Source organism: Phyllopteryx taeniolatus, chromosome 15 (assembly GCF_024500385.1).
Source record: "Phyllopteryx taeniolatus isolate TA_2022b chromosome 15, UOR_Ptae_1.2, whole genome shotgun sequence".
In the NCBI taxonomy this organism is placed as follows: domain Eukaryota; kingdom Metazoa; phylum Chordata; class Actinopteri; order Syngnathiformes; family Syngnathidae; genus Phyllopteryx; species Phyllopteryx taeniolatus.
In genome coordinates, this window is record NC_084516.1 from 16165293 (window position 1) to 16180178 (window position 14886).

The following is a 14886-nucleotide window of genomic DNA, read 5'->3' on the forward strand; positions in this document are numbered from 1 at the left end:
TTTAGATCTCTGCATGATGTCTAGCTTTTGAGGATCTTTTGGTCTACTTCACTTTGTCAGGCAGGTCATATTTAAGTGATTTCTTGATTGAGAACAGGGGTGGCAATATCAAGCCTCTACCTGAGAAAAGACCAGGGTGAAAATTGCAACTATAAGTACTAGCCAAACCATGCAGTGTGATGGCGTATTCTATTTTCTTAGTGTCTGTAAAGAAACAAATATGTGTTTCTAATATTTCTGTGGAAGTTGATGCAAGTTAATATTTGGGGGGGAAAAAACAACAGTTTTTAAAGCGTGTCTGGTATCAGATGAAATAAAGTAAATCCCAGACTGGGGGGAAAAAACAAAAAAAATGTCAGACAAAAAAATCTATTCTATTTTATTTTAATTCTTTTGTTTTTGGGGTGGGGGGGGGAATCAAGGCCATATCACCCAGCCCTACTAGGTACTGTAATACTGTTCCTTTTTGTGCCCACTGGTTTACGCAAAAAAAAAGCAACCCTTGGTATACCTTTTGTGGTAATCTCACTCAAAATAATAATAATAATGATAAAAAAATAAATACCAAAGCCACAAAAAACAACCCATGGTGGACTTAAATGCTCACTAAGCTGAAATCCTGTGTTCAACTTCCCAAGTTTTTCCATCACTGTCGGGGCATAGTTATTACAAAAAAGTTAGTCGGGTTCCAAATTGTACCATCGACTTTAACGTCTATAGCTAGCTAACTTGAATGGACCTGTGATTGATGATGTGAATTTGAGTCCATCTGCCTGTGATGCGAGTGAAGATGTAAATGTTAATGTTAGCTGGAGCCATATTTTAGTGAACAGAGGACTTTAATTTGGTTCTGTGGTTTCTGCTGTGAATTAAGAGTCCATCCGTTTGTAATGTTTGACAAGAAGGAGCATTGAGTGAAGATCTAGAAAATTTGTATTAGCCACTTGTGCTAGCCAGCTTAATAGGACTCACAGACGGAACTTTTTCTGGGAAAAAAAACAAAACATTGATTTTAATCATCTGTGACTGTTGTTGTCCATTGAGTCCATATTTATGCTCTTTCACAAGAAGCACATAGTCAAGATGTACACTGTTAACATTAGCTTCTTGCGGTAGCCCATATGATAGTTTTCTGTGGTAGCTTGTATCAACAAACTTTTGGTGAATAAAGGACGGATTTGGATCTATGACTCGTATCATGCATTTTAGTCCATCTCTGACATTTACCAAGGTGCCTGTTTAAATATGTAGACTGCTAACATTAGCTTCTTGTGTTAGCCAGCTATAGGCTATAAACTCACAGCCGGAGCCAGTATGGAGCAACATTTTGAGAACAAAAGACTGGTTAGGATCCTCTGTGATTGGAATTAGCTTCTCATGCTACCTAGCTTGATAGGACTCTCAGTATTGGCCAACTTTTTGTGATATTGGACTTTGGTTGGGTTCTGTGAGTTACACTGTACATTTGAGTCCATCTGTTTGTAATGTCTGACTAGAAACACTGAATAAAGATGTAGACTGCTAATGTTAGCTTCTCGCACTAACTGGCGTGATAGGATTTTCATGCAGAGCAGTTGAGCAATGTTTTGTGGAAAAAGACTGATTTGGATCAGCTGTGACTGTTGTTATACATCTTTTATCAATGAGTGAAGATGTAGACTGCTATATTAGCTTATTGTGCTAGCCATCTTTGTTTGATGTGAAGAGCACCGAGTCTGAAAGCACTTTCTGAAATGACTGGTGAAAAAAATTAACATTTGCGTGATAAACCAATGGGTTTGGGGGTGGCCACCACAACAGGTACAGACCACCTTACGGCCACAGCTCCGGTCGGCCGCCTGGAGGCACGGAACATGGTCCACTCGGACTCAATGTCCCCCCGCATCCCCGGGGAGATGGGGATTCTGCCAGACGTTCCCAGCAGACCCTCACAATACGTTTGGACCGGTATCTCCCCCTCACCATCGGTTCCTCCCAATCACGCCCTTCCAGGTCTCACCCCATGAAGCCACGTCGTCCTTAGCATCTGTCTGTGTTGCCTAATGGGAGAGCCAGCCCTGCTCTAGCCACTAAAAAAAAATAAGCTTGACGACTCCAACTCTTAATCGGAACCGGTATTGATTGGGTGCTGTGTATTTGAATCCCCTTTGACAAGAAGGATCACTGACTAAAGATGTGGACTGCTAACTTAAGCTTTTTGCACTAGCTGTCGACCGACAAGCTGCCATAGGCTCGTCAATTGCGATCAATGTTGTGTTTGTTAGCATGCACTTGTGTGCTACAGTGCCTACCGGCGACCAGTTCCAGCTTCTCCCCGGGGTCTCCCTCGGTGTAGAGCTTGGAGTGACATCGGTAGCCGATCTGGCTGATGAGGCTGGCGGGTAGTGCCACCAGGTCCCGACGGATCAGCACACAGTTGCGGTTCTCCAAGGCCAGCGGCACGCCTGCAATCTCGGGCTTGTCTGGCACTGAAGAAGAGTGACAGGGGAGTTAAAAGTTAGACAACGCTGCTACTTTACCAAGACAAGCAGGACACATGATTTATTAAATGTTAAATAATACAATAAAAACCTGTCTGGACGAGCAGCAAATACAGTCCCCAAAAAATCCCCGACATTTGCGGTTACGTCGACCTCCAGTCTTTATGCAAGTCATGCTGAGTTTTACTTTGAAATTTGGCCAGACATCAAATTAATTTCTGCCGTCGGGCACGAGCCAAAGTCAGTGTGAGAAAAAATACTGCACTTAGCCAAAGCCCACACAGACTGTATACTAATGAATTTGTCTTATTAGAAACTGATGGATGACGCACTAGCTGAGTTTCCGGGACATACCATGAGGCTAAATGGGGCTTAACAATAGCTAACAGTTGCTACTAAACAGCTAAGATACTTTTAGACAGCAAAAAAGGAACGTTGCTAAGAGGTATTATAATGCTAACATGTCATTCTTAAGCTTCAACACAGTTAACAATGGTTACCAGCTCGCTAAGAGAATCTTAAACCTTGCTAATGGTGGTTAATCAGAGCTAAAAGTGGCATTACGAAAGCTAACAGTGGATTAAATGTTCACAGTCTCAAGATTCAACAGTTTAAAAAAAAGCTACCAGATAGCTAAATTAACCCTAAATGTAGTGGCTATCAGACATCTAACAGGGGCTTTCACATAAAAGTGACTTAAAAATGGCTATCAAACAGTTAAACTGCTCCCAAAATCATATCCTTGTTTTGTTTCTAAATACATTAAATATGTTTGACGATAGGTGCTGAAAATATGTGCAAAGACTGACAACAATATACATACAGTAGTACTAAATTGTTAAGACTTTTTTTTTTTAAATTTCTTTTGACCAGATTTTTTGGGTGGCGCTAAAAATTGGGTCTGTGATGACGCCGGGCTGGGTCGTATACTTTCGAGCATAAACTAGGAACACCAAGTGCCCTTATCCATGCAGTCGCCATTTGGCGGAATTGTCACTTCCTCATTCATTCACCTGGACCCATTACTACCAGTATAGCGTGCAACTGGCCATCAAACTATGCCCACAACTCGAAAAAACATCTTCCCTGAAGTGTAATGTGTTTTGTGGAATTTGGGCAACAGCGTCTATGCCATCTGCCCCCACGTGTGTCGCATTGTGAGGCAGGGGCGAACGGCCACGTCGCCGCCCGTTGGCAGCTTACCAGTGGTTAGAGAAGCAGCTGGAGCCAGCAATGTGCGTCGCGGAGCAAATATATCATCCTGCTGTGGTCGCTGAAGGGTGCACCTTGGCGGCCACAACAGTGAATGCACCACAGTCCCCCTGTGAATTTTTTCCCCCTCCTCCTTCTCGCAGCTGACGACCCCAACGCCATCGATTAATGGCTGGCTGTATTTCAATGGAGACAAAAGGGTGGCTGCTCCAGAATGTCTTTCTGCGGCCACTAAGAGCGTGTGCAATGTGCATCACTACAAACTCTTTTCTCCTCACTTAGCAGGAGCCGTGAGAGGAGGCACGTCTTTGATTGATATTTATATATTTAGGCCAAAGGTGGCGAGCAATGCTATTGAAAATATTCTTCACAATAGCTAATCCTGCTGGATTTGATGTTTAGACTGAAACCCATTCATCGCAAGAGACACGTTCCAGACCAACCTGCCATTGGTGAAAATCTGCGATAGACCATATGAAAACTTTTTTATATTTAGTTTTACCACTCCCACATGCTTTTAGAGACACTTAACCTCAAACATACTTGTTAAACGCATTGCAAACAAATATCTGTGTGTTCGATATATATATGGCTTTTAGAGGCAGGGCCTGGTGGGGTATGACATTGGCGAGCTAGAGGGAGGTAGGCAATTAGGCTAAAGCTATGGCTAGTGCGAATGTCTGTGCGTGACCTGTGGCTGACAGCAGCTCTTGCTTGAGTGTGCTCATTCTGTGTGTTTTCGTGTTATCCCAACTTTCAAGTAACACAAAGTGCATTGGTGATTGTGGCTCTCCTTTCCCATATGCAAAGGAATTACATTAAGTACACTCTATAAATCCATAAAAAAACATCACAAAAAATTTTATTCAGTGGGGGTGCGAACGATGAACCGCGATATAACGGGAACACTACATACAGTAATCCCCTGATATTCACGTTTTTTCTCTCTGTGGAACCTATCCCAAGCTTTTCACTGAAAAAACACCTATTCCCAGTTTTTGTGCTCTTCCAAGAACAAGATGGGGGCAAAACTCTGTCTAAATAGGAAAGTACAAACCCCATCACGAGGCGTTCCCAGGCCAGCGTCCTGGGTCGTCCCTGGGGTCTCCTCCCGGTGGGACGTGCCCGGAACACCTCAAAAGGGAGGCGCCCAGGAGGCATCCTAATCAGATGCCCGAGCCATCTCATCTGGCTCCTCTCAATGCGAAGGAGCAGCGGAACAACTCTGAGCTCCTCCCAGATGACTGAGCTTCTGACCATCTCTCTAAGGGAGAGCCTGGACACCCTGCGGAGGAAACTCATTTTGGCCGCTTGTGTCCGGGATCTCATTCTTTCGGTCACGACCCACAGCTCGTGACCATAGGTGAGGGTAGGAACGTAGATCTACCGGTAAATTGAGGGATTTGCCTTTCGGCTTAGCTGCTTCTTCACCAAAATGTGCCAATACAAAGTTTGCATCACTGCAGACGCTGCACCGATCCGCCTCTCTATCTCCCGTTCCATTCTTCCCTCAATCATGAACAAGACCCAGAGACACTTGAACTCCTCCACTTGGTTCAGGATCTTATTCCCGACCTGGAGAGGGCACTCCACCCTTTTCCAACTGAGGACCAGGGTCTCAGATTTGGAGGTGCCAATTTTCATCCCAACCGCTTCACACTCTGCTGCAAACCGCTCAAGTGAACAAAATCATTGACAAAGGGCAGCCTTGGCGGAGTCCAACCCTCACCGGAAATTAATCCGACTTAGTGCTGGCAATGCGGACCAAACTCTATGACACTGGTTGTACAGGGACCGAACAGCCCGTATCAGGGGGTTCGGTACCCCATACTCACGAAGTACGCCTCACAGGACTCCCAGTGGGACAGGATCGAACGTCCAGTGTTTTGTGGACGTGGAGAAGACGTTCAATCCTGTCCCTCTGGGACTGGGTGGGCAAGCTAAATGAGTTTAAAAAATGAACTGTTTTGGGATCATAGTTGTGTGGTTTATTTTCAGTTTGAACTATTAACATAGGCAATTATTTAAAAAATTAGGGTGTGGTGATGTCAATTAATCGCAGCACAGCTCGGTCCCTATCCCTCGACAATTGGTGGCTCACCAGTGTAAAAAAACAAAAAAAGTTCCCTCCTTGGAAGAGTTAACTATACTCACTGCCATAGGGGTTGCCTGAACGTGCATAGAGGTGACCGAAGCTGTCCTCCGCCATTCCATCATAGGGCTCTTCCTCAAACTCTTCATCCTCATTCTGGTATGACGTGGGACTGTCGGTAGTGGGCAGACTGGATTCACCAGGACTTGAGCGCTCACCCGCCGCTCCGCCCCCTGTACCACCTCCCATGGCACCCAGAAGGTGGTAAGGGGGAACGCCGGGGATGGTGGTCCCTCCGGTTGTGGTGTAGAAGAGCGAACTCGCCCTCGCCAGTCGATTGCCCAACTCCGAGGAGGAGATTTTGCCTTGCGTGGTTGCAATGGTGAGGGGCGTGGGATCGCCACCCTCTAGTTTAATCTTGCGCGGCGGCATGAGGAGAGATGGGGACCATCCGGGGTTCGCCAGGAGGGCTGCCACTGCCAGGCCGTTGCCATTGTTGCACGGACTCTGCGGCTCCGAACCAGTCTCCTCTAAGGTGCCGGCCGTTTGTGAGTCGCAGTGAGGCGAGTTGGCCTTAAACATCAGGTCCATGCCGCGCTCCACGATGTGCTGGATCTGCAGGTAGCCCGCTGTGTACATGACGACCAGCTGCTCGCTCGCTGCCATGGTCAGCTTGCCCGTGTAGCAGAAGGAGAGAATCTGCTCGAAGCATGCCGGTGTGACCGAAGAGGGCAACTCGAACTGGGTCTTTGTGGACGTGCTGAAGAGGTCGCGGAAGTACAGGCTGCTGGCAGCCAGCACTGCCCGGTGAGCTTTGAATGCCTGGCCTGTAATTTAGAAAGAATACAGAAGACGAGACCATCAAGCTGGCTGACTTACTCGAAGGTCAGCCAATACGTTATGATCTGTTTGGGGGGGAATCAAATTATTTTCAGAATTAAGTCATAATCTTTGAGATAACAGTTGTAATGTCGTAACTGAGGCAAGACAGCTAGTTGGCACCTGAAACAGTCAACTAAATGTCTTGACTCATTACCATCTGACTATCGAACCGATTGTAAAATCATGACTGGCTGATTTGCAGTAAGTAATCACTCACTTCAGTCAGGCGAGTTCCCTAAAGCTCTTAAAGTAGCTGCTGTTAAGCCTCTTCTAAAAAAGAGAATGTTGGATGCTTTCATGTTATCAAATTATAGACCGATTTCAAACCTCCTCTTCATAGCAAAGATTGTCGAGAAAAGTGGTTTTTAATCAACTCAGCAATTACTTGATCTTAAATGGAGGTTTCCGAACTTGTCACAGGACAGAATCAGCTCTTATCAAAGTGCTAAATTATATACGGCTGAACACAGATTCAGGAAAGTTGTCAGTTCTGGTATTTTTGGATCTCAAGGCGGCTTTTGATTCAGTAGATCAAAACATATTGCTGAACACGTGGGTAGGACTAAATGGAACAGTCCTTAAATTGCTCAGGTCCTACCTGGAGGAAAGGAGTTATTTCGTAACCAGTGGAAGTGTTCAATCAAATGGGAATGACATATGGGGTCCCTCAAGGGTCAGTTCTTGCACCCCTTCTGTTCAGCCTGTATATGCTACCCTTGGGTCAAATTCTTCAGAACCTCAATATTGACTATTATAGAGATGCAGATGACACAGTTATATCTAGCAGTGTCTTCAGATGACTACAGTTCAATTGAGGTGTTGTGTCACTGCCTAAAACAAAACTGGATGACCCAACACTTTCTTCAATGAAATCACAACAAAACTGAGATAATTGTTTTTGACAGTAAAGAAAAGAGGTTTACTGTTAGTAAATACCTGGAGTCCCTCTCTCTAAAGACCAAAGACCAACCTTGGTGTGTTGATAGACTCCGAACTGACTTTCAACAGTCATATCAAATCAATCACTAAAACAGCCTTCTACCAGTTGAAAAACATATCCAGAGTGAAGGCTTGCCTGTGGCAAGCAGACCAGGAGAAGCTCATCCATGCTTTTAGCTCAAGTAGACTTGACAATTGTAATGGTCTTCTAAATGGACGCCCCCAAAAGAGCATTACACAGTTGCAGCTCATTCAGAACCCTTCAGCTCGGGTTCTGACCAGAAAAAAGAGATCAGAACATATTACTCAAATTCTCAAGACTCTACATTGGCTGCCAGACAGCTTTAGAATAGACTCAAGTTCTACTACTGGGCTATAAATCACAAAATAGTTTAGGTCCTGAACACATTAAAGCTAATGGAATATAAGCCAGGTACGATACATTTTGTTTGTAAAAAGTATTAATGTCATGATTAAAAAAAGTCAAAATTACAGGAAAGTTAAAACAAAAAAGATTAAAAAAAAAATTTAAATAAAAAGCTGTATTACAAAAATACTTTGTACATATACATGTACAATAGTTTGGTTATAACCACTTTCATCTTGTATTGATTTTTGTGTTTACTACTTGTGTAAAAAGTTGAAGAATTCTGTCAGGCGGGTGGAATTAATAGTCAATCATGTCTTGCAGCTATTGAGTCAAAATGGAGAGCACTATTTGGCTTCAACAAGCAGAGGGGCTGTTGATTTACTCAATTTATTTGCTGTCCGAAGAACAAAAAAAGTTAGTCCATCCATCCATTTTCTGTACCGCTTATCCTCACTAGGGTCGTGGGCGAGCTGGCGGCTATCTCAGCTAACTCTGAGCAAGAGGCGGGTACACCCTGAATCGGTCGCCAGCCAATCGCAGGGAAACACAGAAACAAACAACCGTGCCGCCCACAAAAAAAGTAAATTATGGAAGAAAAAAAACCTCTTGTAATGGTAAAAAAAAATCTTTAAAAATGCTACATTACGTGTGAGCAAAAAAAACAATAATAAAATTGATATATTTGGGGGAAAAAATGTCAATGTTACAAGAATATCCTCGTATTATTGATTGTGACAGATTCTGTCGATTGTGCATATCAGTTTAACTGATTGTGATTAATCAAGAAATTATAAGATCGTCCAAAAGGTACTAATAGAGACGCCCCCCCCCAAAAAAATAAAATAAAATTCAAGCCATAATATAAAGGGTGGGCGGTTTATTAAAAAAAAATATATATATATAAATAAAAAAAATAAAAAAATCCTGATGCGTGTAAGGTTGTAATTTTTTCGATTAAAAAAAATCTTATGTGAATAGAGTCGTATAATTAAGAATTCTCTCAATTGTATGGAATTTGATAATTGAGTAATCATGTGAAGCCATTTTAAAAAATTAGTGTGTGAAAATGGATTGCACTATTTGGCTGCAACTAGCAGAGGCGCTGTTGACTCACAGAACTACTTTGCATTCTAATGTACGAAAAATGAATTATGAAAAAGCTGCTGCAAATGTATAATTTGTTTAGAAAAGTAGTAATGTGAAGAAAAAAAAATCAGTTCGTCATGAGAATAAAGTAAACAAAAACAAAAAAAGAAATAACGCTAGAACAGTATGTGATGAAACTTGTTTTTGAAAACACAACAGCTGAATAATTCATCAGGAAGACTTGCTGCGCTTAACCCACAAAGAACAATAAAAATTAGGAAACTATTTAAAAAAAAAAAACCCTCTTTGTACGAAGAAGAAATATTACCCCCCCCAAAAATACTACAATGCCATGTGAGGAACAAACATTTGTAAAGTTATCAGAATAAAATTGCATTATGTTCAGAGAAAAGTAGTAATATTAAGAAAAAAGTCGCAAAGTTATAAGAATAAAGAAGAATTTTGTTGATTGGGTGGAACTGATTGAGGCAAAAACAAGCACAATATTGTGCTTTCACTAGCAGATATGCTGTTGACTTACAACTACAAACCCAATTCCAATGAAGTTGGGACGTTGTGTTAAACAAATAAAAACAGAATACAATGATTTGCAAATCATGTTCAACCTATATTTAATTGAATACACTACAAAGACAAGATATTTAATGTTCAAACTGATGAACTTGATTGTTTTTAGCAAATAATCATTAACTTTTTTTTATTTTATGGCTGCAACACGTTCCAAAAAAACTGGGACAGGGTCATGTTTACCACTGTGTTACATCACCTTTACGTCTGACAAAATTCAATACACATTTGCGAAATGAGGATATTAATTGTTGAAGCTTTGTAGGTAGAATTCTTTCCCATTCTTGCTTGATGTACAGCTTAAGCTGTTCAACAGTCCGGGGTCTCCGTTGTCGTATTTTACTCTTCATAATGCGCCACAGATTTTCAATGGGAGACAGGTCTGGACGGCAGGCAGGCCAGTCTAGTACCCGCACTCTTTTACTGCGAAACCACGCTGTTGCAACACGTGCAGAATGTGGTTTGGCATTGCCTTGCTGAAATAAGTAGGGGCGTCCATGAAAAAGACATTGCTTGGATGGCAGCATATGTTTCTCCAAAACCTGTATGTGCCTTTCAGCATTAATGGTGCCTTCACAGATGTTTAAATTACCCATGCCATTGGCACAAACACAGCCCATATCACAGATGCTGGCTTTTGAACTTTGCGTCCATAACAGTCGGGATGGTTCTTTTCCTCTTTAGCCCAGAGGACACGACGTCCACAATTTCCCAAAACAATTTGAAATGTGGACTTGTCGGACCACCGAACACTTTTTCACTTTACATCAGTCCATCTTAGATGAGCTCGGGGCCAGAGAAGCCGACGGCATTTCTGGGTGTTGTTGATAAATGGCTTTTGCTTTGCATAGTAGAGTTTCAAGTTGCACTTCCGGATGTCGCGCCGAACTGTACTGAAGTGTTCCTGAGCCCATGTGGTGATATCCTTTACACATTGATGTCGGTTTTTGATGCAGTGCTGCGTGAGGGATCGAAAGTCACGGGCATTCAATGTTGGTTTTCGGCCTTACCGCTTACATGCTGTGATTTCTCCAGATTCTCTGAACCTTTTGATTATATTATGGACCGTAGATGATGAAATCCCTAAATTCCTTGTATATGTACATTGAGGAACATTGTCCTTAAACTGTTGGCAGGACGACTATTTTCTCACGCACTTGTTCACAAAGAGGTGAACCTCTCCCCATCTTTGCTTGTGAATGACTGAGCAATTCAGGGAAGCTCATGGCACCCACCTCTTCCCAATTAGCCTGTTCACCTGTGAGATGTTGCAAACAGGTGTTTGATGAGCATTCCTCAACTTTCTCAGTCTTTTTTGCCACCTGTCCCAGCTTTTTTGGAACATGTTGCAGCCATAAAATTCTAAGTTAATGATTATTTGCTAAAAACAATACGTTATCAGTTTGAACATTAAATATCTTGTCTTTGTAGTGTAATCAATTAAATATAGGTTGAACATGATTTGCAAATCATTGTATTCTGTTTTTATTTATGTTTAACACAACGTCCCAACTTCATTGGAATTAGGGTTGTAGTTTGCTGTCTAAAGAAGGCGTTACAATTTACAATCCTCAAAATTTTCTCACTGAACCCACCTTTGACCAGGATGGAGACATCGCAGTAGTGTCCTAACAAACGCTGCTCGTTCAGAGACCCCAGTACCGTGGCACCGAAGTTTGGGATTTCCACGTGGAGCAGCTGCGACATATTTGGACCAGGAGAATTCTGCTATGGACAGCAGAATGCGCCAGTGAGCAATGGAATCTGTAAAAAAACAAAATAAACATAAGGAGCACTGCCACTGACTGGGGATCAGTCTAGTGTGTACTCTGACTCTTGGCCAAAGTCAGCTGGGATATGCTCCAGTTATCTGCCACCAGTGCTAGGGACTAACTAATCACGATACATGTAACTATTCATCCACCCATCCATTTTCTACACTGCTTATCCTCACTAGGGTAGCGGATATGCTGGAGCGTAGCCCAGCTAACCGTGAGCAAGAGGCTGGGTACACCCTGAACTGGTTACTAGCCAATCGCAGGACACATATACAGTGGGTACAGAAAGTATTCAGACATCCTCTTTTTTATATTGCAGTCATTTGCTAAAATAATTTAAGCTATTTTTTTTCCTCAATGTACCTACAGCACCCCATTTTGACAGAAAAAAAATGGAATTGTTGAAATCTTTGCAGATTTATTAAAAAAGAAAAACGGAAACATCACACAGCCTTAAGTATTCAGACCCTTTGTTGTGACACCATATTTAACTCAGGTGCTGTCCATTTCTTCTGATCATCCTTGAGATGGTTCTACACCTTCATTGGAGTCCAGCTGTGTTTGATTATACTGATTGTACTTGATTAGGAAAGCCACACACCTCTCTATATGAGGCCTTACAGGTCACAGTGCACGTCAGAGCAAATGAGAATCATGAGGTCAAAGGAGCTGCCTGAAGAGCGCAGTGACAGAATTGTGGCAATGCACAGAAAAACATTATGCTGCACTCAAGGTTCCTAAGAGCACAGTTGCCTCCATATTCCTTAAATGGAAGACGTTTGGGACGACCAGACACCTTCCTAGAGCTGGCCGTCCGGCCAAACTGAGCAATCAGGGGAGAAGAGCCTTGGTGAGAGAGGTAAAGAAGAACACAAAGCTCACTGTGGCTGAGCTCCAGAGATGCAGTCGGGAGATGGGAGAAACTTCTAGAAAGTCAACCATCACTACAGTCCTCCACCGTCTTAATGGCAGAGTGGCCCGACGGAAGCCTTGACTCAGTCCAAGACACATGAAAGCCCGCATGGAGTTTGCAAAAAAAAAAAACACCTGAAGGACTCAAAGATGGTGAAAAATAAGATTCTCTGGTCTGATGAGACCAAGATAGAACTTACTTCTAAGCAGTATGTGTAGAGAAAACCACGCACCGCTCATCACCTGTCCAATACAGTCTCAACAGTGAAACATGGTTGTGGCAGCATCATGATGTGTTTTTTCAGCTGCAGGGACAGGACGACTGGTTGCAATCGAAGGAAAGATGAATGCGGCCAAGGACAGGGATATCCTGGATGAAAACCTTCTCCAGAGTGCTCAGGGCCTTAGATTGGGCCGAAGGGTCACCTTCCAACAAGACAATGACCGCAAACACACAGCTAAAATAACGAAGGAGTGGCTTCAGAACAACTCTGTGACATTTTGAATGAACCCAGCCAGAGCCCTGACTTAAACCCAATTGAGCATCTCTGGAGAGACCTGAAAATGGCTGTCCATCAACGTTCACCATCCAACCTGACAGAACTGGAGAGGATCTGCAAGGAGGAATGGCAGAGGATCCCCAAATCCAGGTGTGAAGAACTTGTTGCATCATTCTCAAAAAGACTCATGGCTGTATTAGCTCAAAAGGGTGCTTCTACTAAATACTGAGCAAAGGGCCTGAAGACTTATGGCTGTGTGATTTCAGTTTTTTTTTTTTTTTTAATAAATCTGCAAAAATTTCAAAACAATTCAGTTTTTTCAATTTCTTTTGTCCATATGGGGTGCTGTGTGTACATTAATGAGAGAGGGAAAAATTTTTTTAGCAAACGGCTGCAATATAACAGAGTAAAAAATTTAAGGGGGTCTGAATACTTTCCGTACCCACTGTAAACAATCATTCACAATCACATTCACACATATGGGTAATTTAGAGTCTTCAATTAACCTACCATTCATGTTTTTGGGATCTGGGAGGAAACCGGAGTACCCGGAGAAAACCCACGCAGGTATGGGGGAGCCCACGCAAACTCCACACAGGCTTGATTTGAACCCGGGTCATCAGAACTGTGTGGCGGATGTGCTAACCAGTCAGTCACCGTGCACCTCCATGATCACAATTTTAGTTAAATTTGAAAAATAGCCGTAAAAGCTTTCACTTCCTCCAATCGCAAGCCGACGCTTGTGATTGGCTCTCTCCAGTCATGTGCCATTCTGCCGTTAGCCAACTGCCACTTTATACTGCACACACACACACACACACACACACACACACACACACACTAGTGGGTCGTAACACGCTACATTTACTCCGTTACATTTACTCAAGTAACATTTTCCATCACTGTAGTTGTCAAGAGTAGTTTAAATGTACTGTACTTTTTATTTTTACTTGAGTATTTATGCGAAGAAGGATCGATACTTTTACTACGTTACAATGATCGACATGCCAATCGCTACTTTTATCCATTCATGCGTGCGCGTGTTTTTTTTGACTCCGTCGACTTCCGCATAGGACGCCCGATGCGCCAATCAAACGTAAACACTCGTGTCATTTGACTCCAATTCACCAATCAGACGACACAAGGCAGTCACATGACCACGTAGCCAAAAAGCGACTTCATAGTATTCCTTAAATATTTAGTCTACTTCCAAGTGGTACTAGCTTTGGAGCATTTAAATGAGTATCTTGTGCCGTACTAACATTTTCCCAAACTTTTTAGACTGCTTCCAAATTGTGATGCACAATTTTGGAGGTTCCACAGTGTTTACTTCTTAAATCTTGTGAAATGTTATGTGTGACATCACGCAGGACTTTATATTTTTCTGCACACTTATTTGTCCGTTTCCCAGTTGTATAATCTTTTGGGTGCAAAATTCGAAGCACATTATTTTTAATGAAATATTTGGTTCAAAACTATCCATCCATCCATCCATCCATTTTCTGAGCCGCTTCTCCTCACTGGGGTCGTGGGCATGCTGCAGCCTGTCCCAGTTATCATCGGCCAGGAGGCGGGGTACACCCTGAACTGGTTGCCAGCCAATCGCAAGGCACATACAAACAAACAACCATTCGCACTCACATTCACACCTACGGGCAATTTAGAGTTGTCAATTAACCTACCATGCATGTTTTTGGGATGTGGGAGGAAACCAGAATGCCCGGAGAAAACCCACTCAGGCACGGGGAGAACATGCGAACGCCACACAGGCGGGGCCGGGGATTGAACCCCGGTCCTCAGAACTGTGAGGCAGACACTCTAACCAGTCGGCCACCCTGCCGGCTAAAAACTAATTATTACAGGGGTATTACAGTGGAACCTCCAAATTTGAAATTTGCCAAGGTCTTTTTCATCAAGCATGACCACAGTTTGAGCTTCTGTGTTTTACCAGATTTGAATAATTTTTTTCTGATAGTGACGGTCGTTCTATTGTACTGTAAGGCTGCGGTTGTCACACATGACCACAGTTTCAACTCTGTAGTTTTAT

The 14886-nt window shown here is 42.9% G+C and overlaps 1 protein-coding gene across 5 annotated transcripts in view; it reads right to left on the reverse strand.

The window, feature by feature from the left end:
* Positions 1-14886, reverse strand: part of LOC133490011 (nucleus accumbens-associated protein 2) — a 91532-nt gene that overhangs the window by 16368 nt on the left and 60278 nt on the right. For all 5 annotated transcript variants that reach the window (XM_061799468.1, XM_061799470.1, XM_061799467.1 and 2 more), the window contains 3 exons: positions 11245-11413; positions 5847-6611; positions 2292-2468 (listed from right to left, as the gene is read on the reverse strand). In XM_061799468.1, the coding sequence (XP_061655452.1) occupies positions 2292-2468; positions 5847-6611; positions 11245-11356 (1054 nt within the window). In that variant the 5' untranslated portion in view covers positions 11357-11413. The remainder of the gene's footprint in view (positions 1-2291; positions 2469-5846; positions 6612-11244; positions 11414-14886) is intronic.